Below are 23,078 nucleotides of genomic sequence, written 5' to 3' on the forward strand. Positions count from 1 at the left end.
GCCTTCCATTGGCTAAAGAACACTCAACAACAGACTGAGCCAATGTGCAGATGGAAGCTGATGACGTCATGCGACTCCTCCTCCCTGCGCTCCTATGACGCTTCTGGAGAGCTAGGGTCCCGTTGCACCCTTCTGCAGCCCGGCTGCCCTATGTGTACTCCGCAGCTGCTCCTGCTGACGGTGGTGGTCCTGATACTTCCTGATGCAGCCAGACCTCAGCCCACCTCCCCAGCCCAGGCTCTGCCCACCTCCTCGGCCCTGGGGCCAGTGACGCCCGAAGTGGCGACTGCAGCTCCTCCGGACTGGTCTGAGGGCCCTACTCCTGGAACTCCGTCGGTGCCCGAGAACACAACCACAGACTCCTCCCCAGGTGATGCGGCGGGATATGGGATGGAAATACTGGTTTCTCAGATCTAAATTCTGTGGACAAAATTGACTTGCCGATTTTGAACAGCTGATAGAAGAGGCTGTTCGCGCGGGAAATTTTTGGGGAACTTCATCTCTCTTTGCTTTAACTTGCACATATAGCCTTACCGATCTGCACCTGTGACTTGACTCCTGGTACCTGCGATTTAAACTGCTGCTGTGACAAGGACTGCGATCTTCTCCATCCCAGGACAGTCTTTTCCTTCTGCCTTCCTGGTAGTGTAAGGTGAACTGCTGTCGTGCTCTTGGGGTCTAGAGTGAGCCTCCTACCCCTATTTCCTGCCCTAGGATGTTCCCCCTGGGTTTTACTGTGAGTGATCTTCCCGTTTCTGTAGAACTGAGCCTTTAAACATCCTAGGGGCCCCTCTTCTAAGCCTACCCTTGCCACTCCTCAGTATCTTCTTCTTTGCTCACAGATCCTCCAGCTGGTTGTGTGTCGACCACTCTCTTATCTTCAGGAGCAACTCCCCATTTCCTTCCAGAGTTCTCACGGATTCCAGTGGAATTGCACAGTTTTGTGTCCGTGTGAACAACTGTGAGTAGAAACAAGTTTCGCTGTTCTTGTCATTTAAGATGTGGCTTTGTCTTTGGACTTGCCCTGTTTGTTTCAACTTGAATCCGCCCCTTACCACTACCCTCTTCCTTTCAGTTAGTAGAGGACATTAATAATGTCAGAAACCTCCGGTGACTCGCCTTTACCTTGAAAATACTGCCCAGCTCCGTTAGTTTGGCAGTCTGAGTTAACTTTGTTTTTTGTTGTTTTTTTTTTTGCAAGCTTTTCTTTAATGATTTACACTCTTTTATTTTGGTCAGCTTAATGTTCATTGTCCTCAAAATATGCCTTGAATTTTACTTTTCTCCATGATTCCTCTTTTTCCTTTCATTCTGAAAGCCTTAGCTCTCCTAAGACTCTTCGGTCATTTGTCCAAGTTGGAAATGTGCCCATCCTCGGAAGTTCTGAGACACTCGCCGTCTTAGATCATTTCTTAAGGACTTGTAGCGTTCCTAGTATTGTTAGCAGTTTATGTGACTGTTAGGACTCTCCAGATAAATTGTTAGCCTTTTAAGAGGACAAACCATATCTTTATTTATTAATAAGAGATAATACCTCCTGGTAATGATCAGTGAAGGCTATTCTCACCAGGGTCTCTACTTCATGTGGGTTTGGAAAACTGCAGACCAGGAATTGGGAGATTGGCGTTCTACTCCTGGTTTGGCTAGCTTATTCTGAGGCTCTTGCAACTCATTTGTCTCTGAGGATCCAAATTTTCTAGTGGGATTTGATGAGATGGTCTCTAGGCTTCTTTCTTGAAGCTGCAGGGCGATTGGTAAAGAAAAGTCCCCAGACTATCTTGATACAAAATATATAACTTTAATAAACAGAAGTAAGACTTACAACAGCTTACACCAAAATCCAACCGATCCGTCCGGACACAGGAGCCAGGCGAAAAGAGAGCTAGCGGAGCGTGTTTGCAAGGTTTTTAGGCAGGCTTTTGCCTGAGGGCGGCACGCCCCGAAAACAGAATATGATTGGCTGAACTCCCCTATCACTTTCTGAATTCACAGTTATATCAGAGTCTACCTTTGAACTGTGCAATGGTGGACATATATATGTAATATAGCCTTAGCGTCGGTGTCTTATCTGTGCCATCTCCTTCCACCAATACACCTGTACTGAAATGAGGGGCAAGAGGTAACTTGCTCTTACTGATAAAAGCCACAGGAAGAATTGATGGATATTGGTTGTCCGACCTCATCTTCTCTCCTCACTTCACTTTAACTTTTTCTTACAAAGGTAGCAGTAACTGGACTTGATATGAAGTAAATAGCCTTTCTGTGCAGTTTCTGGAGGAAATGTCAATCTGCTCCTGGAAGCTGCAGAGCTGGCAGCCTCAGCTCCTAGAGATGCAGGGCACACGTGAAGGTGGCACATAGACCAGGTGTCAGCACACCTGTACTAGGAGGTGGTGCACAGACCAGGTGTCAGCACACCTGTTCTAGAAGGTGGTGCATAGACCAGGTGTCAGCGGACCTGTGCTAGGGGTGATGCATAGACCAGGTGTCAGTGCATCTGTGTTAGAAGGTGGTTCTCAGACCAGGTGTTAGCACACCTGTGCTAGGAGGTGGTGCACAGATCAGGTGTCAGCACACCTGTGCTAGGGGGTGGTACACAGACCAGGTGTCAGCACACCTGTGCTAGGGGTGGTGCACAGACCAGGTGTCAGTGCATCTGTACTAGAAGGTGGTGCACAGACCAGGTGTTAGCACACCTGTGCTAGGAGGTGGTGCACAGACCAGGTGTCAACACACCTGTGTCTGAGAAGTACTTTATTTTGTTAAAATTACATTAATTTACTTTGTGTTGTGGAGAGGGTGTGGGCACACACATGCATATGAATGAGTGTATGCCACAGCACACTTGTGTAGATCAAAGGAAAGCTTGGGAGAATCAGTTCTCTGCTTTCACCATGTAAGTCCCAAGAATTCAAGTCATTGTCAGTCTTGGTGGCAATCACCCTTACCTGCTGAACCATCTTGTCTCTTGTTTTGTTTTGTTGTCTTGTTTTCCAGACAGTGTTTCTCTGTGTAACAGCCCTGGCTGTCCTGGAGCTAGCTCTGTAAACCAGGCTGGCCTCGAACTCACAGAGATCCCCCTGCCTCTGCCTCTCAAGGCGTCCATCACACCTGGCTTGTAGTCTGTTCTTAAACTCTGATGTTCGTTTGCATGTGATAATGTGTGTTTGTTGTACTTCAAATGTTGTTTATTATGTCAGATATTTAAAAAGAAAATGCTTTTATCTAAGTATCTGTTCTTTTTAAAAATATTTTTAGCAAAATTAAACTATTTCCAGAAGCTCCAAACAGTCAATGCAACCAACTTCCAGGCCCTGGCTGCAGAGTTTGGAGGCCAACCCTTTACTTCAACACCGGAAACCCAGCCGCCATCACCGTTTTACAGGGTGAGCCTAGGTGAAGGGGCAGAATAGTCTGGTTTTCCTGGCAGAGTACAGTTGGCAGTGTGACTTTGTAATTCCCTCCTACAATGAGATTAGCCATTGTCAGCTCCATCGAGCTAACTTGTTTCTGCTTCCTTTTTCTGGGCTGTTCAGCCTAACCTTACTGTGGCTGAGCTTGTCCTCTGTTGTGTTCATTCAGGCTGGGGATCCCATCCTGACTTACTACCCCAGCTGGTCTGCAGTGAGCTCGCTGAGGCAGCCTGCAGCAGTGGGAGCTGGCGGACTCTGTACTGAGAGCAACCCTGCAGGTGGGTCTGGGGCAGGAGTCCACCAGTCTTTTGGTTTTTTTGGAAGCAAGCTTTCTCACGTGCCACTTACCCCTCTTTATTCTTTGTGTTGCAAGGCTTCCTAGAGAGCAAAAGCACAGCCTGCACCCGTTTCTTCAGGGACCTGGCCAGTAGCTGCACCTCGGAGCCTGCCCTGGATGCTGCCACTTATTATAACTTCACAGTCTTGAAGGTAGGTGTTCCTTTGTCCCCACTCGACAGACCCTCTTCCCTCAAATCGCTCAGCTTCATCACGACGTTCACACTGTCACCCACAACATGGGTTAGAAAATCCCTAAGCTGGAAGCCATAACTCCTAAGACTTATATATACGGTAGAGGGTATGGGAACTATTGTCTAAAGAAAGATGGACGAATCAGAAGCAGTAGATCCAAGGTAAGAAAGACCTTGTCACCCTCCTGGCTAATGGCTTGACTTGAGAGAGTGAAGGAGTGAGTGACGGTTTCCGGTTTTCGCCAAAGTTGGTCTTGTTTTTGGAGCTCTGCCTGGGTAGGGAGGCGTTGCAGCCCAGCCTGGCCTCCAGCCCCACTCTCTGGAGAGTCAGGTGGCAGAGGAGAGGCCACTCCAGTGTTTTGATCTTTGTCCCCTCCCCCACAAAAGTCTGGGTGGGGTCCTGTGAAGTGGAAACTCCTGGTGGTTTTCTGTAAGGCGTATGCACCCTCATGTCTCTGTCCTTTGCCTTTCCTAGGTTCCAAGAGGACTGGCTGACCTTCAGAACACAAAGGTATGATGGAATTTATCAGGAAAAAAGAACGTCTGGCCCTTGTGCAGCCGAGGCCAATTCATTCCAGATTATAATAATGAAGGAGAATATAGGCACTTTGAACCACAGTCAAGCGTGGCTCTAGACATAACTTCATGAGGTAATGATCGATGAGATGTTGATAAGTTTAGTGAACGCCTGAGTTAAATCTAACTAAAATGCTACGTTTGGAGTGGGCGTCTCAGAGTCTTTTCATGGACTGTCAGTGTCTGGAGGTGGAATACAGAATTCTTTACATCTGATTGGCTGTGGGCCCTTGTTTCATGTATACTAGGACTGGTGTCCCAAGAAGCTTGTGTTGAGATGTGCTAATTGAGAATGGCTCGGATTTAAGTCATCCGGCACTGGAAGGAGAGAAAATTGGAATAGTCGAGGGGAAAGAATGTATTCATTCAAGCATGATACAGAGCCAGAGGAGAAAGGGCCACTTTCGGTTTCTTTCTCTTGCCAGCTCCAGGTTCCGGTAACACTTGCCTCAGAAATAAGTCCTCCTCTCCTGGCTGGAAACATGTGTCAAAATATAGTTTCCCAGGTATGGATTCTAAATGGTGCTGTTGCCAGAGGGACCTCATATTCCCACAGTTGGGTACCGACTCACTGAACTGCTGGAGTTGACCCCATCACCTCCTTCCCACCATGTTTCCGTCATGGCCGCCGCTGCTGTCGTCCAGTGTTGTAGGTTCCTCCTCTTCCATCACACACACAGCCTTGTGCCGGCTCTTCCTGACTTTTCATATTTCTGTCTGCCGACACAATATCTCTCCGAATCTGAGATGAGTCAACTTTAGTGGTCTCTTATAGTCAATGAAATGGGTAGAGGAGTAAACATTATCTGAAAGTAGCATTTTTAAGGACTGTGTTCCCCTCTGTCCCCAGCTGCTGTTCTTATTTCTCTTCTGACACTGTGAGGGTCTGATAACCCAGGTTTCCATTCCGTGCTTACCTTTGCCCAGTACCTTACCTGCCCATCTTTGCCCACTCTAAACACTTGTCTTAATCACACCTCTCCCGTGAACTTTTCCTTAGAGCCCTATTTGGTCTCTTTTTTTTCACATGCAAATGCAATATCAAGTCATCTTTATCTTTTCATGCTATTATTGTTGGTGTGTTTCTGATTACTCTCAAGTCTCTCGCATGCAGTTAAAATACAGACAGAAGAGGCTTCTGTGCTCGATCTGTATTTATTTTTGTTTATTAATTGACTCTTCTACTTTTCAGGTCATCTATGAGATAGAGACCAATGGGACCTTTGGGATCCAGAAAGTCTCTGTCAGCTTTCGACAGATCAACCTGACTGTCGAGCCAGGCGTTTCCTTACAACAAGACTTCATCATTCACTTTAGGGTCAGTGACCTTCTTTCAGAGAGGGTTTAGGGGCTGAGTCTTAGAAATAGCACTTTGAAGATCCAGGATCCATAATGAGTCTGTCTGTCTGTCTTTCTGAGCACCTTTCTTTCTCCTACTAAAATGTCGTTAATAAAATCTCCCACTCCGCTTCACAGAATAGAAATAATAGCACTCTGTTTCTGTAATGCATGCAAAGTAGAAGCAGAATAACAAGACCTGCTTTGGTCTTATGTGAGGTCTCGACATTTACTGTTCCTTAATTTGGCTAGAGTGACAGATATTCAATATGTGTGTGGGTAACATTTTCTCTGATGCTCTGTTTGGGCCCAACCAAAGTGGTACTCAAACAGACTCGCTAAAGATGTTCACCATGAGCTAAAGATGTTCACTGTGAGTCTTAAGTTCAGCAGCACACAGAAATTCCTTTCCTCTTTTTTTCTCTTTTTCAGACATTCATAATTTTATTTCTCACTGAGTCTCTGGTTTGTAGCCTTCACTGCTCTCACCTCTCTGCCTTTCTTCTACCTCTTTCCTCCTTTTGAACTGAGCAGAGTTCTTTCCAAGTCTGTGATCAGCCAAGCTCTGTGTCCCTCACAGCCCTGTTTCTGGTTCAGATTAAATTTGCATTTAAATTCCTCTGGATTCAGCCAGGCCACACATTGCATGAAATCGGTGTCAACTGTGAGAAGTAGTGTCAAGGGGTCCTTAGTAGGTCCCTGACTTCATCATTGTTTGTTTTATAGGGACTACATTGGCAGAGTTAGTCTGTAGTGAATTTCAGTTCAGATTGCCTAGCACATAGAGGACCCTAAGTTCAGTCCTCAGTACTCCCCAAAACAAAACAGCAAACAGATCAGTTCAGATTTATTTTAGAGAGGGCGGAAAGGGAACAGTGGGGATAAGGCTGCTCAGTGCAGCTGCTGGATTGCCTACGAGGAGGGAAGGTGTGAAGACGTGAGTCCGGCAGGAAAGTATGTTTACACCGCAATTGTCATCTTCCTTCTGCAGGCATTCGAACCACGCGTGGCTGCTCTTCCTGCTGGTCCCAGAAGTGGGAATCCTGGCTACCTCATCGGGAAGCCACTTTTGGCGCTGACTGGTGACTTTGGTCACTCGGTATCTTTTTAGGAGCTGGGTGGACTGTCGCAGCCAACAAGAAATGCTGCTGATGTTGCGACTTGTTCAGTTCTCAAGGTTCCCTTGGACTTTGGTGTTCAGCACTTTCTTTACCAAAGTGTTTTATATTCTCAGATGTTGATGCCACCAAAGGCTTTATAGACTAACTGCAAGTGAGAGTTGTACTGACTTTTGCTTATTTTAATGAGATACTCATATGCTAATATACACACACACACACATTTTATATAACATACATAATATATATGGCTAATTATTTTTAGAAAAACTAATTGCAGATAGTGCTTAGGTAACGGTGAAAAGATCAATTTCCCAGCCCTGTGCACTTCCTCTTCCTGTTATACTCGCCTTGACCGTCACTTTTGCACCTCAGATGACTCTGTTGCAGAGTGAAGGTAGTGGAATTTGCTCTGTTAAGAGACATGAAATACAGTTTGGAGTGAACACAGTATCTGGATGCAAGTTAAGGTAATTATTTGCTTCAGAGCACTTCCCACAATTTTGTTTGTTTTATAGGGACTACATTGATATATTAGCACTTTAAATAACACTTTAAAATGATAGTCTTTATATCTGTTACTGTATGTCAAGTGTTTTCTGATGGCATGAAGTACCTATTAAGGTTATTTCCTCCAGTGTGTCATAATATTAATGTTTGAATGCTAATATGGCCGCTACCATGTTACTATTGGACTCCAGCTTCTATGTTGTTTACTTCCAGACCCAAAGAGGGGAGCTGCAGCCATTTGCAGGAGGAGATTTATCAGGCTCTTCATGGGGGGCCCAGGCCAGAGCACGTTGCCATCTTTGGTAATGCTGACCCAGCCCAGAAAGGAGGGTGGACCAGGATCCTCGGCAGGAACTGCAGTGTTACAGTAAGGAAGCCACTGCTGACTGGCAGCTCATTTCCCACTTCTGAACTTATGGGCAACAAGGCAAAAACCAGCCCTCCTTCTGTTTGTATTTATCATATAAAGAGGAATGGAAGGAATCAGGACTGCTTGAGGTCACTATTGCAGGTTGCACATGCATCTAATCTGTTTTCCTGACTTTAAAGAAACTTGCTAATCTAGAGCAGTAGTTCTCAACATGTGGGTTGCATCCCCTTTGGGGTTTGAACAATCCTTTCCCAGGGTAAAACCATCCAGCATATCAGATATTTGCATTGCAATTCATAACAGTAGCAAATTACAGATATGAAGTAGCAACAAAAGTAATGTGGTTGGGGGTCAGCACAACATGAGGAAGGTTGAGAACCACTGATGGTTACTTTTGGTTCAAAGCCATGCCATATATTTCAAATATTCTCTTGTATTCATTTTCCACTATATTTATCCTGGGTGTGCATATGTGTGGAAGTCAGAGGACAGCTTGGAGAGGTGGTCCTCACCTACCATGTGTGTCCTGGGGGTGGTCAAACTCAAGGTACTGGGCTTGGCAGCAAGCAAGCTTTACCTGCTGAGTCATGTTTCCAGCTATACTTATATACAGTCTTTTTGTTTTGAAAGATTTGTTTATTTATTATGTATACAGTGTTCTGTCTACATGTATACCTGCAGGGCAGAAGAGAGCACCAGATCTCATTACAGATGGTTGTGAGTCACCATGTGGTTGCTGGAAATTGAACTTAGGCCCTCTGGAAGAACATGCAGTGCTCTTAACCTCTGAGCCATCTCTCCAACCCTATATACAGTCTTAAATTCTTGGTCAATACAGGTTTGTTTATGAGACTGACAGCAGGCACATTCTCTTGTAATTGCCACAGGTTAGATTTTTAGGACAGGTGAAGGTGTAAGTCACAAACAATCCCACACCAGTTTTGAATTATGATTAATAGAATGGTTATTTATTCAAAGGGGAAAAAACTTACAGATTACCGTCCCAAACAACAGCCCCAATGCACAATCAGGAAAGGAGTCTAGGAGCCGGAAGTGGAGCTGGAAGCCAGAGAGAGAGTGGAGGACAGCCGCTGCTTTTTTAAAGAGAGAGAGACCATGCCCCAATGTATCTTCCTACATCTTAAAATTATTTCTCTTAGTGTACTGCTTTAAATATGTCATATTTCTGTTCTGAAATTTTACATGGCTCTCTGATGCCTTCAAAACTGACTGTTTGGATGGCTTCTGAATCTAACCCTGATGTGTCTTATCTAACTTGTCATTGCTTTCCAAGTTATCTGCTCAAGGCTACGGCCTTTCATATCCTTGGTCCCTAGGAGACACTTTGTAGCTGCCACTTAGTGAGTCTTTCTCCTTGGCAACATGTGCTCTTAGTTGTGTGCCTTTTTGGAAGTTTTATTTTTAATTAACATAATCTGTATATATTTATGAGCTGTGTGTGAAACTTCAGTATATACATACAATATTTAGTGATCATTTTCTCCTCTTTATTGTTACCTTCAGAGTCTGTTAGCTCCTCCTTTTCAAGTTCGTTTTTCTTTTAGTGGTGGGAATTAAACTTTCAAATTCTGCATAAAATGCACATGCACAACCAGTGATTTAGAGCTGTAGTTGCCCTACTGTTCTGTGCGCACAGGAGGTTCTTCCTGTCTAACTGCAGCTTGGTACTGATGGTCCCACCTTCCTCTCTGTGCACCCCACCCCCAACTTTAACTAGTGTCCGGTAATCACTGTAGAAGTCTGCTCTTCTGTGTTAAGGTCAACATTGTCAGTTCCCACTCATGTGACAGTGTGTCCATGTGTCACTTCACAGGGGGTAGTGTTCTCCGTGTCCACCCATTTTACTGCAAATGACAAGCTTGCTTTCTTTTCTTTTACGAATGAATGAATCTTATTCCATTATATGAATACTACATTTTCTTCATCCTTTCACCCATTGATGGGAACCTCAGTTGAGATCCTGTTGGTTGCTATGAATAGTGCTGCAGCAAACTGTCTTCTTAACATCTGGGTTTCTTTTTATTGAGTGTATACACCCGACACCCGAGTGGAGTAGCCAGACCGTCTGATAGATTCATCGTTAGCTTTCAGAAGAATCTTCAACCTGTTGATTACTTATAGCTACAACTTTTTGTGAGATTAAGAACATTACTACGGTCTAGTTTTGTGCTTCTCTAAGCCATAGGGGCCTTCTGTATTACTACATAGTGCTTTAAAAGCAGTAGCTGCTCAAGAGATGCTGAGAGATGGCTCAGCAGTTAAGAGCACCCGCTGGTAGCACACAACTGCCTATAATTCCATCCGCAGGGAATCTGACACCCTCTCTCACCTCCATGCACATCTGTACAGATGTGCAAATGCACAGAAAGACACATATACATAAATAAAAATCTTTAAGAAAACAAAAACAATGGCAACTGAGTGCCTGTGTCTTTGCCTTCTGCAGGCTGCTAACTGCTCTTCCTGCTGTCTCATACCGGTTTCCCTGGAGATCCAGGTGTTGTGGGCACATATAGGACTTCAGTCCAACCCACAAGCACATGTGGCAGGATCCCGGTTCCTGTACCAATGCAAGTCTGTGCAGGTAAGTCAAGTTCCTAGCAGCCCTTTGGTGACCAGAGCATGGTTAAGCTTAGGAGAGGCAGGATACATTTCCACTCAGTGTTTCTTCAGAGCGAGTCCCCAAAATGCTTTTCGAGTCTATCCTTCCAAGGTGGTTACAAAAATTAATATTTTGTCACAGTGAATGCAACTGTATTCTCTACCCTGCCCCAATTTTAGCAGTGTAGGTTAATTTCTTTTCAATAATCCTGCTGTTACTACTCATCTGACCACGGAAAGCATTTTCCCTGCTTGTGTGTTCACTGTGACAGTCACTCAGTTAATGGTGTTTTGGAAATGTTGATTGTGACTCAGCTGTTGGTGTAGTTATCAGTTCTTCTATACGCTCCTTTAAATAAATTCTTTCTAGTAAACATATGTCTGCTGTTTGTAATGTTCTATAGGATACACTTGCCATCTGCCCTGGTTTTAGAGTGTAATCTTTAGCATTACAGGTTCAAAAGTATGTAAACTTTTAAACTTAGACATACTGAGGTGAAATGATATGTGTATGAACTGGCATGATATTATTTTTTAATGAAAATTACAACATTGGAATTTCTGTTTGTTGCAATATATTTACTTTCCAGACAAGAAACTGGGAGCTACATTTAGGTCTGGCGTCACGTACTTTTACTCTCCCAAGCAGCAGAGTTGGGGAGCTTGGTTGTCTGCCTATCAGTGGTGTTAACACTTGGGTGATTGGAACGATTCCCTGAGAGCTTCCTGTTCTTTGTCTAGATGGCCATGTTTCTGTGAGGCTCACGTAGCCTGTCACAGAGCCCGCACTGGATCTGCTGATCAATCCTTCTCAGCTGTAACCTGGGTTCTGTTGTCGCAGGACTGGTTTCGTGCTTGTGGGCACCACAGCCACCCAGTGCCCTTTTCCTTACCTGTATATTTTACCCCATGTCGTTTTCTGGTAGTTTGTAGTTAGCTTTTCAAGTTGTTTGCATTGCCTGCAGCGCTATTGAGTCTTCCTGCCGGAATCGGATAGTAGTTAGAATTTCAGCTGTGTTTTGATCACGAGCCGTTAACTGGGCCAGTGATACGACTGAAACGGGATCACTTATCTCAGACACACCTTCTGGCTCTTGTTTTGGCTTTGGCTGTGATTACACACAGTTATCATTCAGAACTCTGACCTAATGCACATCAATTTTATTGTTTATAAATTAGTCATCAGATAAAACATTAAAATCAAACAGAATGACATTTAAGAAAAAAAATGAGAGAAAAACCAGGCAAAAGGGAAATACTCACAATATATTACCCAATGGTGTTCTTTGGTGTATGATAAAGAACTTGTGTATCTCAGTCATGAGTTACATTCTGGCCAAAGATGTCTGTTCTAGTTCATAGACATTAAGTGTAGCTGCAAACTGGATGTCAGAGAGGAATCCCCAGCCTTTTAATAGGAGTTTTCATTTGTAATGATTGGGTGGAGAACATGGTGGTTTAAGAATTGACTAAGATGCAGTATACTACTTAGGGTGTACATCCTGTTAGAAAAGCCAGACAAACCTCACCCAAACTTTTCACGTTGTTGGCTACTAAAGCTTATATTGAAGAAAGGAATTTGCTGCATTTAGATTAAAGTGAAGCAAACCTTAAACCTCAGGAAGTGTTGGCAATGATTTCTAGAGTAGACATCATAAAATATTCCCAATTAGAGTGGAAATACATGAAATCAACCACCCATAGCAGAACTGGAACCGCAGTAAAGAGAAATGTGCTGCCGCGGCTGTGTCATTGTTCGTCCCAACAAAAGAAACGGGCCGGCAGAGTTGGAGGGGATTGTTTCGGTGACTCACACGCTGGACGCTTTTTGCCTGTACATAACTTTAGAATGCAAAAACAGAAACTTTAGAATGCAAATAAAGAAACTTTAGACTTCAAAGTCCCAATTTAATGTGTTGAACATACCTGAAAATCCTTGTTCTCTGGTGGTAATAAACAGCACTCTCCACTGGGTCAGCCACATGTGGTGTTCCTCAGTGCCCTTATGAGTCCAATCCCATCCCTTCTAACTGGGGAGTCTTCTGGACTGCATTTCCTCTGAGCCCTCATACAACTGCAGAGACTGCCTTGCTTTTAATTGGACTATAATAAGTGGAAGTGTTTATGGGATACAGGATAGGCTTTTGATTCACGGTGTAATGATCAAATGAGAATAATGAGCATTTCTGTCTCCTCATACATGGCCGTCATTTCCTTTGTAAACCCTGTCTCCACCCACATTTTCCTTAGGTTACCATCTTGCCAAATAAGGGAAAGGGCCGTTTCTGTGCCCGTTTCTTGGATGCGCTGTTTTGAAGACATCGTGAAAGTGTAGACAAGAAGGAGCTCTGGCTGTGTGTCCTGTGGAGCTCAGAGGACCTTGTTCAGACAGCTTCTTGTATGCAGCTTCTTAGTCATGAAAATGCCACTCAAAACTATACTTTTGAGTAGACACAGGTGTCCCAGTACCTTCTTGAGCTCTTGGGTGTCTGGGAAATCAGATCTAGATGTACGCTGACCTTAAGTCCCTGAGTTGAAGTCTCTTCTCTGCCTCGGAAAGCAATGAAAAGGAACCAGACTTTTCTCCTGGGAATGTCCCTTCTACTTGACTTGAACTGGTGGATGGTTGGGAGTTCGTTTACACCTAAGAATCTGTGACTCTGGTTATTGAGGTCAGGTTTTGTTTGTTTTGTTTTGTTTTTCCCTGAAATTTCAGCCGTCTTCACTGCCTCCACTATGTATGGCTTCAGAGCTACAGTTCCTGGGCCGCAAAGGAGAGCTGCTAAGGGTGTAGTGGCAGTGGTTTGGTCATCTGGCCTTTCTGCTACCAGTCAGCTGCCTAGTTAGAGATAGTGAAAGTCTCTTTTGAGATAGGGTCTTCTATAGCCCAGACTGGCCTCCAGTTTGCTGTAGTCAAGGATGACCTTAAACTCCTGATCCTGCTGTCTCTACCCTCCAAGGACGTGTGTGCCAGGCTCTGAGACTGAATCCTTAGGTGTACCTGTTCACAGTTCTGGAGTCATGGGCTGTTAGAAATGTGTTTGCTTATATCTCACACAAAGAGAACTACATGGGACTATTCCAGGAGAAGATGTATATTTCTTAAAGCATGTTTATTTTCAGTCCAAAGAAAATAATTCTGGTGGAGATTTTGTGGAATATACTAAGAATTGACTTATCCTTGCCTCTCTCCCTGTAGGAGCACCAGAGAGGAATAGAAGTGCCTTTGACAACTCTTGTGAACTTTGTGGACATTACTCAGAAGCCAGAGCCACCAAGGGATCAACCTCGAACAGACTGGAAACTGCCGTTTGATTTCTTCTTTCCTTTCAAAGTGGCATTCAGCAGAGGGGCCAGGGCTCAGGAGGACTCAGCCTCGCCTCTGCTCGTCCTGTGCATCTTTCTACTCGGGGTTCTCAACTCACAGACTAAGTGAAGAGAGAGAGTGATCAGGTTTCATTTTTCCCCATGGGAAATTCTAAGACAGCCTACTTGTCTTGGCTAAAGAGGTCCTTGCTTTCTCATGATTACAGGAGGCCATTTAGGGAAACAGAACCTAACTAAAGGAAAAATTTCCCTCGTTTTCTCACTGTGTAACCTTGACTGGCCTGGAAACTCCCAATGTGGACGAAGGCTGGACTCAGACTCATAGAGATCCCCTGCCTCTGCCTCCCAAGTGCTGGGATTAAAGGCACATCCCACCATGCCCAGCCAGGAATCTTTATAAGTTGAAGATGTATTCTAAAAATTCAATTAGAAATATTCCATCATCGTAACTCTCTGCTTAGGGCTCCACAGGCCTCCAGGTAGACACTGGGTTCTCTGCTTCTCAAGCTGCCAGGCCACAGTCTCCATCTCTTCACGTTGTGTTCTGTCTGAAGTGTGCAGCATCTCCGCTGCTCTCAGGCCCATGCTCCTGCTGTCACCCAGAGTGACCTCAGAAGGGCTGACAGTTCAAGCCAGGAAACTGCTGGCTCTGTATCTTGCCTGGCTCTTTTGCCAAAGTGTGGCCACACCCCTTGCCCAGACCTGAGGTAGGAAAATCGTTCTTTCTATTCATTTTCCAAAATGGATGGAATCCCATCTTTCTCACTAGCAAATGACCCCACCGTTCTGTTCTGTCCTTCCCTACTTGGTGGTGTGGAGAAATACAAGTGACTGAGACTCTCTTCTACTGAGTGACATCGTGGCAGAAGTTGACCCTGTGATACACCTGAACGTTTTTATGTGTATGAGGTTTAAAGGGGATTAGGACTCTAAATTGTACAGTAGTATTCAAATCAAGGGGCTTGTGTTTTTTCCTAGGGAGATACTGCCCTTCACTCCAATTTTATGCCCGTGACATTTATTAGAAATCTGTTTAAGGGTAAGGCTTTCGTAGTTTGCACAGAGTCCTGACTGCCTGGCCAGTTCACAGATAGTAACATGCACAGAACTTTCTTGAAGACATGGGTTCCTATTCTTCTTGAGTGAAGACAAATTGGTTGAGAATTAATAGTAAAAAATTTGAAACTTAAAGACTCACACTGTCTTTTTAATTAAGACAAGTTTTTGAGGGAATAAACGTCATTATATATAATTATTTTAAACATCAAGCATCTAATATTAAAGATTAACATAAAGAATAACTCCAGGGAAACGTGCTGTCCTCACCATCTGCCTCTGCGTGGTGTGTGCCACCGGAGACACGTTTGTTTGGAGAGAGACAGCCAATATGGTTGGCAGTAACATCAAATCTACGGGCCTGGGAAAGTGAATGGGAGGGGGAAGTGACCTGGGAACCTGGGAGGCCCAGGTGTTTCCATGGACTAAACTTATCGTAGGAAAAATACTGAATGGATGAAATGGAAGGAGGCTCCCCTGTGGGAATTTGAAGCCAGGCAGAGAGGGTTGGAAGTTTTCTCTTCTACCATGTATTAATGCTCTGAAACTCAAATTGTCTTAATAAAACTGTTATAGCCCTGCTTCAGGAGAGAAAATCTGGCTATATACACCATCTCAACTGCTTTGTCATTTTCTTCCTTCCAGAGTCCTCAGCAAATAACCAGTTTCTCTGAAAGGGGCCAAAGTCTCACAGCAGCTACTACTAAGGGCAGGCAGGAACTTGGGAAGCTGGCAGCACAGTTCCTCACAGAGTCTGTTACATAGGGGTTATCTAGCTAAGTAGCCTTGGCTCCCAGTCATGGTCACTCCGACCACTACGTGTTAGAGTACTTAAAAGTTAATAATCCTAAATTGTGGGCTAGCTGACACTTGGAGCCAACTACTGATTCTTTCCGGAATCAGTCCCCCACTCTGTTCTCCTCTGTGCAGGTGTTTATTCCTATATCCAAGTGTCACTGGAAGTTTCTTTTCTTCAGGTTTATTATTAACTAGCGCTTACAACTTAACCCATTTCTATTATTCTATATTTTGCCACAAGGTTTGTGGCTTGTTACCTCACATCTTGCTTCTTTGGTGGCTGCTGGCATCTCCCTCACTCTGCCGTCTTTCTCCCTGTCTGCTTGGATTTCCTGCCTGGCTCGATTCTGCCTGGCTCGATTCTGCCTGGTATTGGCCAAATCAGCTTATTTATTAACCATTGATAATAAAACATATTCACAGCTTATAGAGAGACAGCCCACATCACCCAAGACTATGAAACTAGTCTGTTTTTAAAATCTCTATCTAACTAAGATGGAGCCTTCTAAAATTTTCTTTTAGGTTTATTTTATGTGTCTGAGTTTTTTCTTGCACGTATGTCTCTATACCATACACATACCTGAGGATGATGGTGTGACCACTATGTGACTCTTAGCCACTGAGCCCCTCATGACCTATTTTTAAGTGAGCAAAACAAATTATGAAATATCACAGATACTCTATAGTTCTATTTTTAAAAAATAAAAATGTTCATATATATGTGAATGGGAAACAAAAACTTAAATGACTACATGTCAAAATTAAAGTTTTTAAAAGTGATATCTTGTTTTATAGCCAGAAAATACTGTATTTTTAAGAAACTTGATATCTATTCTCTTAAAAAAAAAAACACCTCAGTTTATTATGTGCAGGAATATTGTGTGCAATGACTAACTTCCCTTTTTTGTTGATGTAGTCAATATCCCAGTCCTGTCTAGAATCATTCCCATGTGTCTGTCACTTTGTGATCTGCTGGGGTTCTTTTTTTCCTTTCTTTCTAGACAGGGTTTCTCTGTGTAGCTTTGAAGCCTGGAACCTGTCCTGGAACTCGCTGTGTAGATCAGACTGACCTTGAACTCCCAGAGATCTGCCTGCCTCTGTCTCTGGAGTGCTGGGATTAAAAGCATATGCCGCCACCGCCTGGCCTTTTTTTCTCTTTCTTTTTATTAATTTTTTCTCCTCCCTCCTCTCGTTCCCTCCCCCAGTCTCCCCTTTTCTTTCTCCCCCATCCACTCCCCCTGTGTCTCCATTCTGAAAGGGACTGGCCTCCCATGGAAGTCAACAAAGCATAGTACTACAAGTTGAGGCAGAGCCAAGTCCCTCCCCCACATCAAGGCTGTGCAAGGCAATCCAGCATAGGGAATAGGTTCCCAAAAATCCTACTGGGGTTCATTAAGATAAAACACAGACTGAACCCTGCTTCTGGAGAGTCTGGTTCACCTGTGGGAAAGAAGCAGGAAACAGGGACTTTAAGACTCTTTTATTATAGATTAGCGATCAGGAAATGGAAAGCTGACCTCTGCCTCTGGAATGCTGGGATTGCAGGAACTGCATCCAGTTTAACAAGGATGCTGTCAACAGTCAAGTTTCTTTTTGGCACTGGGGAGGGGTTCAATTCTGGGGGTGACTGAAGCTTCATGATGCACCACACAACAAATGCTGCCAGAAACAATTCAGGTTCTTTGTTTATTTTTTCACTATCATTTGATTGTTTGCTGTGTGTTAATAAACCTTTCACTGTTTATTTAATATTCCACAACTCTCACATTAGTTTCAGAAGCACTAATGGAAGACTAATTTTCAAGAAAATGAGAGTGTGGCGTGTGTGTAAGATGTGTAATAAAGAGACTCAGAAGTGGAGGATGGCATTGGTTCTTAATTTTCCAGTTTCTTCTTGTCTCTTGGGAGATCTAAACTTCCCTGTTGCCCTTGGAGACTCAATTGCTACTCCCCCACCCTCACCCAGTAATTTGCCTTGTTGGGATGGGTATCTGCTTTTTACAATTTAACAACTGGAGGCTACTTTAAAGTCTGGTTGTGGTGACCCATGCTCCTAATGCCAGTCTGACCTACAGCATCAGAACTTGCTCCCAACACAACCCCCCGAAAAGAAAAAAAAAATAGACAGATTAAGTCTGGCTCCTGAAGCTACAGGCCTCTGAAAATTCAGCCTGGCGGTGTGGTGGCATATGTCTGTAATCCCAGCCCTTAGGAAGCAAGGACAACCTATTCTACATAGCAAGTTCCGGGGCCAGTAGGGTGTCTAAACAGGTTAAGGTGCTTGCTGCAAAGTCTGATGATCTGAGTTCAATTCCAAGAACCCACACAGTAGAAGCAAAGAACTGACTTCTACGTGTTCCACCAATTATTCAAGAACAGCAAATTTAAGGGAAACCAGCGCTATATAGTCAGGTCCTATTCTAAATGTCCTATTTCCTGCATGACCTCCTGGTCATGTTCAGCCTTATTCCCTTTGCTAAGATGGAAGTTACATTCCCCCCAGGCAAAATAAAAAAAAAATTTAAAAAGAATATTTGTTTTATCATCTGTGGGAAAGATACTACAGCTGAATTACTTCCTTGATTTTCACAGAGAGACAAAAAGGCTTTTTTATGTGCCTAGGATTTGATTTTCCCTTGTCCACTCCTTTCTCCCTACTGGCAAAGTAGAATATTAGTGGCAAAATAATAAGTGAAATGTAAAAAAAAACAATAATCAAAATGGTAGAATGTTAAGAATGTTTGTGTTTGTCTCTTTGAGACTCTTAGGTGAGATGTTGCAGAGCCCAGGCTGACCTGGAACTTACTGTGTCTGTAGCCCAGGCTAGTCAAAGGAGAGTTTCAATCCTCTGACTTCTGCCTCTGGAATGCTGGAATTGCAGGCATGCCCCATGAACCCAGCTTAACAAGGATGCTGTTAATAGCCAAATTTCTTTTTGGCACGGGGGTCAATTTCAATTTTCTTTTTGAGAAATCTAAATTTTTTAAAAAACTAAAGAAATAAAATTTATTCACTTCTCAAATACTTAGGCAGTGTCTCTTCTATTCCAGGAATAATTTTTCCTGCTCTCAGAGTCTTGCTCCCCAGGAGGGAAGGCAGACAAGCATTGGCATAAGATGGTGTGTGGGTGAACTGGAGAGCCAGAATCAGCCCTCTAACTTACAGAGTCCTAGTCCTTTAGTCTAGTTACACCCACAGTGCCCTAAGTATATGAGAACCTTTTGGAGAAGTCCAGGTACCAGGTCTAACCAGCTCCTGCATTGTTTCTAACTTGTTTCTCTTGAGTCTGTCCCTACCCAAAGCATGCTCAAATTTTACCATGAGCCTGGCACTGACACTCTATTCCCAAAGCACAGCGCCCTCATCTGCGTCCTAGTTTTCACACTGCAGTTCCGTCACGGTCCAAAGAGCACCGCTTCCTAGTGCTGCCTTGCAAGCTGGCCTTCCTTGCTGCCCTCAAGCCCCCTGTTGGAGCCGTCCATCACCCATCATTTCTTATGTGGACCGCTGCAGTAGGCTAACCAACCTCCGGGTTTCTACACCACTTTATAGATTTCTGACACAAAACCTATAGCTATTTTACCTTGCCTGTCTAAGATACCTGAGTGGTTTAATAAAAAACTGAATAGCCAATAGTGAGGGAGGAGGTGTAGGTTCCAGGCAGAGAGAATAAGTAAGAGGAGGAATTTAGGCTTGGGGAAGTAACAAAAAGGGACACCAGGGAGATTCCAGGGCACAGACAGATAAACACAGACAAAGCATGAGAGTAGTGCAGATAAAATAAAAGAAAGGTAAAAAGCCCTAAGGCAAAATGTAGACGAATAGAAACAGTTAAAATAACTAATAGGGCAAACGTAAGTTAAGACCACGCATTCATAATCACTGATAAGTCTCTGTGACTTTATTTGGGAGCTGGTTGGTGACTCAAAGAAAATTCCAACTACAAACGGCACCCAACCTGGGGCCTGAATTTCCACATAGGGCCTGAGAAAGCTAAACCGGAAGGAAACAAAATTAAAAACCCCACAGATATGGCTTCTTTTAAGAGGTACTGCCATGCAGGAGAACACTTGAGCAGCTGGCATGCTAGGTAGAAACAGCAAGCTGAATAAAAATGTCTGCCACAGTTGCAGGCACCAACTTTTAGAGCTGGGGTGGCTAAATGACTCTCTTAACCATTAAGATGCAGCTCCCAGTTAAACACAACTCTTGGCCAGTCCTGTGGGCTTAAGGCTCGGCTCTTATGGACCTGATGAGGGGACAAAACCAACTGCCAGAGCCACACAGTGAAGGTCATAGATGCCACTTAGCAGTTTAAAGTTTGGCTCTTATGCTACAGGTGCACAGGAAAACAGATCCAAAAAAATTCTTTAAACGGGTTGTATATAGTGTGCATAGGTGCTGAAGAAAGAAAAGAAAATGGGTACAGACAGTTATAGGAAAAACTAAGTAGTTTAAAAATAATTAAGTCTTTAAAGAATAAGTAATATAAAAAGAATAAGCCATGTAAAGATGGATAATGCACAGGGAATCCTGATCTTGTATGGTGCTTTGTTGACTTTGAATTCTTTGAATGCTGATGAGTGAATGGCAGCTGCTGAGAGACATAGGATTATAAAAGAATTGCTAAATTAAACCGGCCTAGATACTTTAGGGATGCCTATCCTTTCATATAACATGGATAGAGGCTTGGTTATACAGTCCAAACAAATTTATAAAGCTGAAAGAAGTCTTTTACCTACTCAAACATACAACAAAAAATCATCTTTAACTGACTTGTGCACACCACAATTCCATACTCGTGTTAATGCAGATATGCATGCTACCTTTGAGAGTTTGTGTGTTTTCAGAGCAAGGGGAGTAGACATCAGTGAAAATGGGTGGCCCAGGTGACCCAGCCTTTCAGATGCCTCTGTTGCAGTTTCCTCAGAGTTCTGCATTCAAAACAGCTTCAAGGCTGCTGGCTGAGATGGTCCAGCCTCACAAACTATGCCAGCCAGGACTTCAGATAAGCCTGGCACATTCCCATTACACAGAGACTGGATAACAAATGCATGGCTAGTTTTCTTAGGATGTGACCATTTTCTCAAATTTCTCAGGGTCCCCTGGAAATGCTGTCACTCCCAGAAAACAAGAAGCAGTCTAGAGAGTACAACTGTCACATTTCCAAGAGGTGGAATATGTTGTTTTTGGTTATTTGGTGGGTTATGGATGTTTGTCATTATTTAGTCTGGATATAGAAAGATAGGATAAAAACTATTCATCTCAAATATTTTACATTGGTATGGATTTTTGTATATTGATATGTATGCCAGGTAGTGGAGGTGCATGCCTTTAATCCCAGTACTCAAGGAGGCAAAGGCAGACACATCTCTGTGAGTTTGAGGCCAGCCTAATCTACAGAATGAGTTTCAGGACAACCAGAGCTCCACAGAGAAACCCTGTCTCAAAAAATAGAAGGAGGAGAAGAGGAAAATGTAATATAAATTTTTAGCCCTTGAAAGCTATTATTACAAACTGTTTAGGACAAATAAGAAATGCAGACTAGTAGCTAATCATCTATAATAATCAGACTTGTAGTTATGTTAGGTATGTTTTCAAGGTTAGATAGATTTTTTTCCAAACACTCAAGAGACCTACAGAATATGACATTTAAGATGTTTAAGTAACCTAAGGCTTTTCATGACAGTGAGACATGTCTGCTCCTGGCAGCACCAATCTACTTCATAAAAGAATGATGGGCATCAAAGAACCTTCATATGGAGTTTGCTTTTGTGGTGGCAAAGTTAGCCATCTGGGCAAGAAACTGCCTTTGCCTTGACTGCTGACAGTATACTGTCCAAACTGAACAAGCAGGACACAAAGGGAAAAACTGCTCAACTTTGCCAAGACAAGGTGGGACAGTCCTTCAAAATTCCTGTTTCACAGAAAAGTCTGTCAGATAGTCTAGGCCTGCAGGCCAAAGATGGATGCCCTGACATTACAGAGGAATCTTGGGTGACTGTCCAGGCATGTCTTTGTCATTTCTATAGTTTTGGAAGTTGCTTGCTTTGCACTTCCTGTTTACTCATTTAATATTATGTCCTTCTTGGGTCTCTGATAGAGTTGAAGATGATATAGTTATAGCTTTTCTTGTTACCAAGTTCAGAAAAGAATCTTACATCAGAGGTGCAAATTGTAAGTTGAGAAATATAAAGGCTTAAATATCTAGATTAATGGAGATGGGTTAAATCAAGATGTAGGAGTTAGCCAATAAGAAGTTAGAGCTAATGGGCCAAGCAGTGGTTTAAATAATATAGTTTCTGTTTATATATAATATATAAATAATATATTAATAATAATTTTTGTTATTTTGGTTCTGGGCGACCGGGACGAACAAGCGGCTCCTCCTCCTACAGCTGAGCATTCTTAATTAATTATTAGTCTCCCTGTCTTTATTTGGGTGCTGGTTGGCTGCCCAAAGAAAGTTCTGGCCTACTAAGGCCTGAGATCCTGTTTCATCATCCCTATTTTCAAAAGGGCCCTGTATTTTCAGTAAACTTGTTCTTCATACCACAGTCCAAATGGCAGCTCTCTTTAAAGTCTGGGCACCCATTCATGTTTATCACATTGTTTTGTAATGAGTTGCATATATCTCTCTCATATAGAAACTGAACCAACCAACGCCTCACTCCCAACCTAGGAAATGCCTTACATGTATTCTGTAGCAGAATATCAAAGTCTGGGTAGTTGATTATTTATTTTTTCATTTATTATGATTTCTCAGTGCTAGAGGCTGGGAAGTTAGCGATCAAGACCCTGGCTTGATCGTGACTTCATATTTTGCCCCTTCCCAAGGCAGAATGAAAGACAACCCAAATGCCATAGAATGGCTGAAGAATGGAAGGGGAAGTCCTTTCTGCAAACCCATCATTCATGAGCTTGATCCGTCCTGATCTGAAACCTCCTAAATTTTAGGCTTCTCTTCCTGATACTCTTGCAGCATGAATTAAGAAGCGACGGTAAGCTCTCTTTAGTGAATGAGAAAATGAACGAATAGGTTCAGCAGACTTGTCAGGACTACAAAAGCCCAAAGCACCAACTCCCAACCACAATGTGCCTATGTGCGATGTGAGGAGAACAGCCAGCTGGGAAGAAGACAGCTTGTGCTCTTTACACATTCAGCTTTGGAATAATCAGTTATTAGAGATTAAACACACTGTTTTAAAATGCAGTATTCTTACCACCGCCTTTGCGGAAAACTCTTGGGCTGTTATTTCCGGATAACTAGGTGCCAACTTATTTTATTATGGTGCCATTTGTTTTCAACAGCCAGTTTTTGTTTATTTTTGAGGGGGGCGAGGGTCTTAATTGATCCAATCTATTTTTCAGGCGAACCTGACGTACAGATGATCACTGCCAAACACTCCTTACCAACTCC

General features: G+C 43.3%; 1 protein-coding gene across 1 annotated transcript; it reads left to right on the forward strand.

Moving 5' to 3' along the window:
* Positions 1-80: 80 nt before the first annotated feature.
* Positions 81-17,518, forward strand: Tctn3 (tectonic family member 3). Its single transcript, XM_048452848.3, has 14 exons — positions 81-370; positions 529-652; positions 843-961; positions 3,259-3,386; positions 3,583-3,691; positions 3,787-3,902; positions 4,419-4,454; positions 4,945-5,025; positions 5,712-5,837; positions 6,849-6,956; positions 7,351-7,445; positions 7,699-7,852; positions 10,323-10,460; positions 13,677-17,518. Exons 1-14 carry the CDS (start codon positions 151-153, stop codon positions 13,911-13,913), a joined length of 1,791 nt encoding a protein of 596 aa, XP_048308805.3. The 5' UTR covers positions 81-150; the 3' UTR covers positions 13,914-17,518.
* Positions 17,519-23,078: the final 5,560 nt, after the last annotated feature.

Source organism: Myodes glareolus, chromosome 7, assembly GCF_982192425.1.
Source record: "Myodes glareolus chromosome 7, mMyoGla1.1, whole genome shotgun sequence".
In the NCBI taxonomy this organism is placed as follows: Eukaryota; Metazoa; Chordata; class Mammalia; order Rodentia; family Cricetidae; genus Myodes; species Myodes glareolus.

Bases quoted from the DNA above. Each gene is read 5' to 3' on its own strand.
- Tctn3 (XM_048452848.3), top strand. From the start codon at position 151: ATGTGTACTCCGCAGCTGCTCCTGCTGACGGTGGTGGTCCTGATACTT. The intron at 3,903-4,418 runs GTAGGTGTTCCT...TGCCTTTCCTAG, and splicing joins ATAACTTCACAGTCTTGAAG to GTTCCAAGAGGACTGGCTGA. The intron at 10,461-13,676 runs GTAAGTCAAGTT...CTCTCCCTGTAG, and splicing joins ACCAATGCAAGTCTGTGCAG to GAGCACCAGAGAGGAATAGA.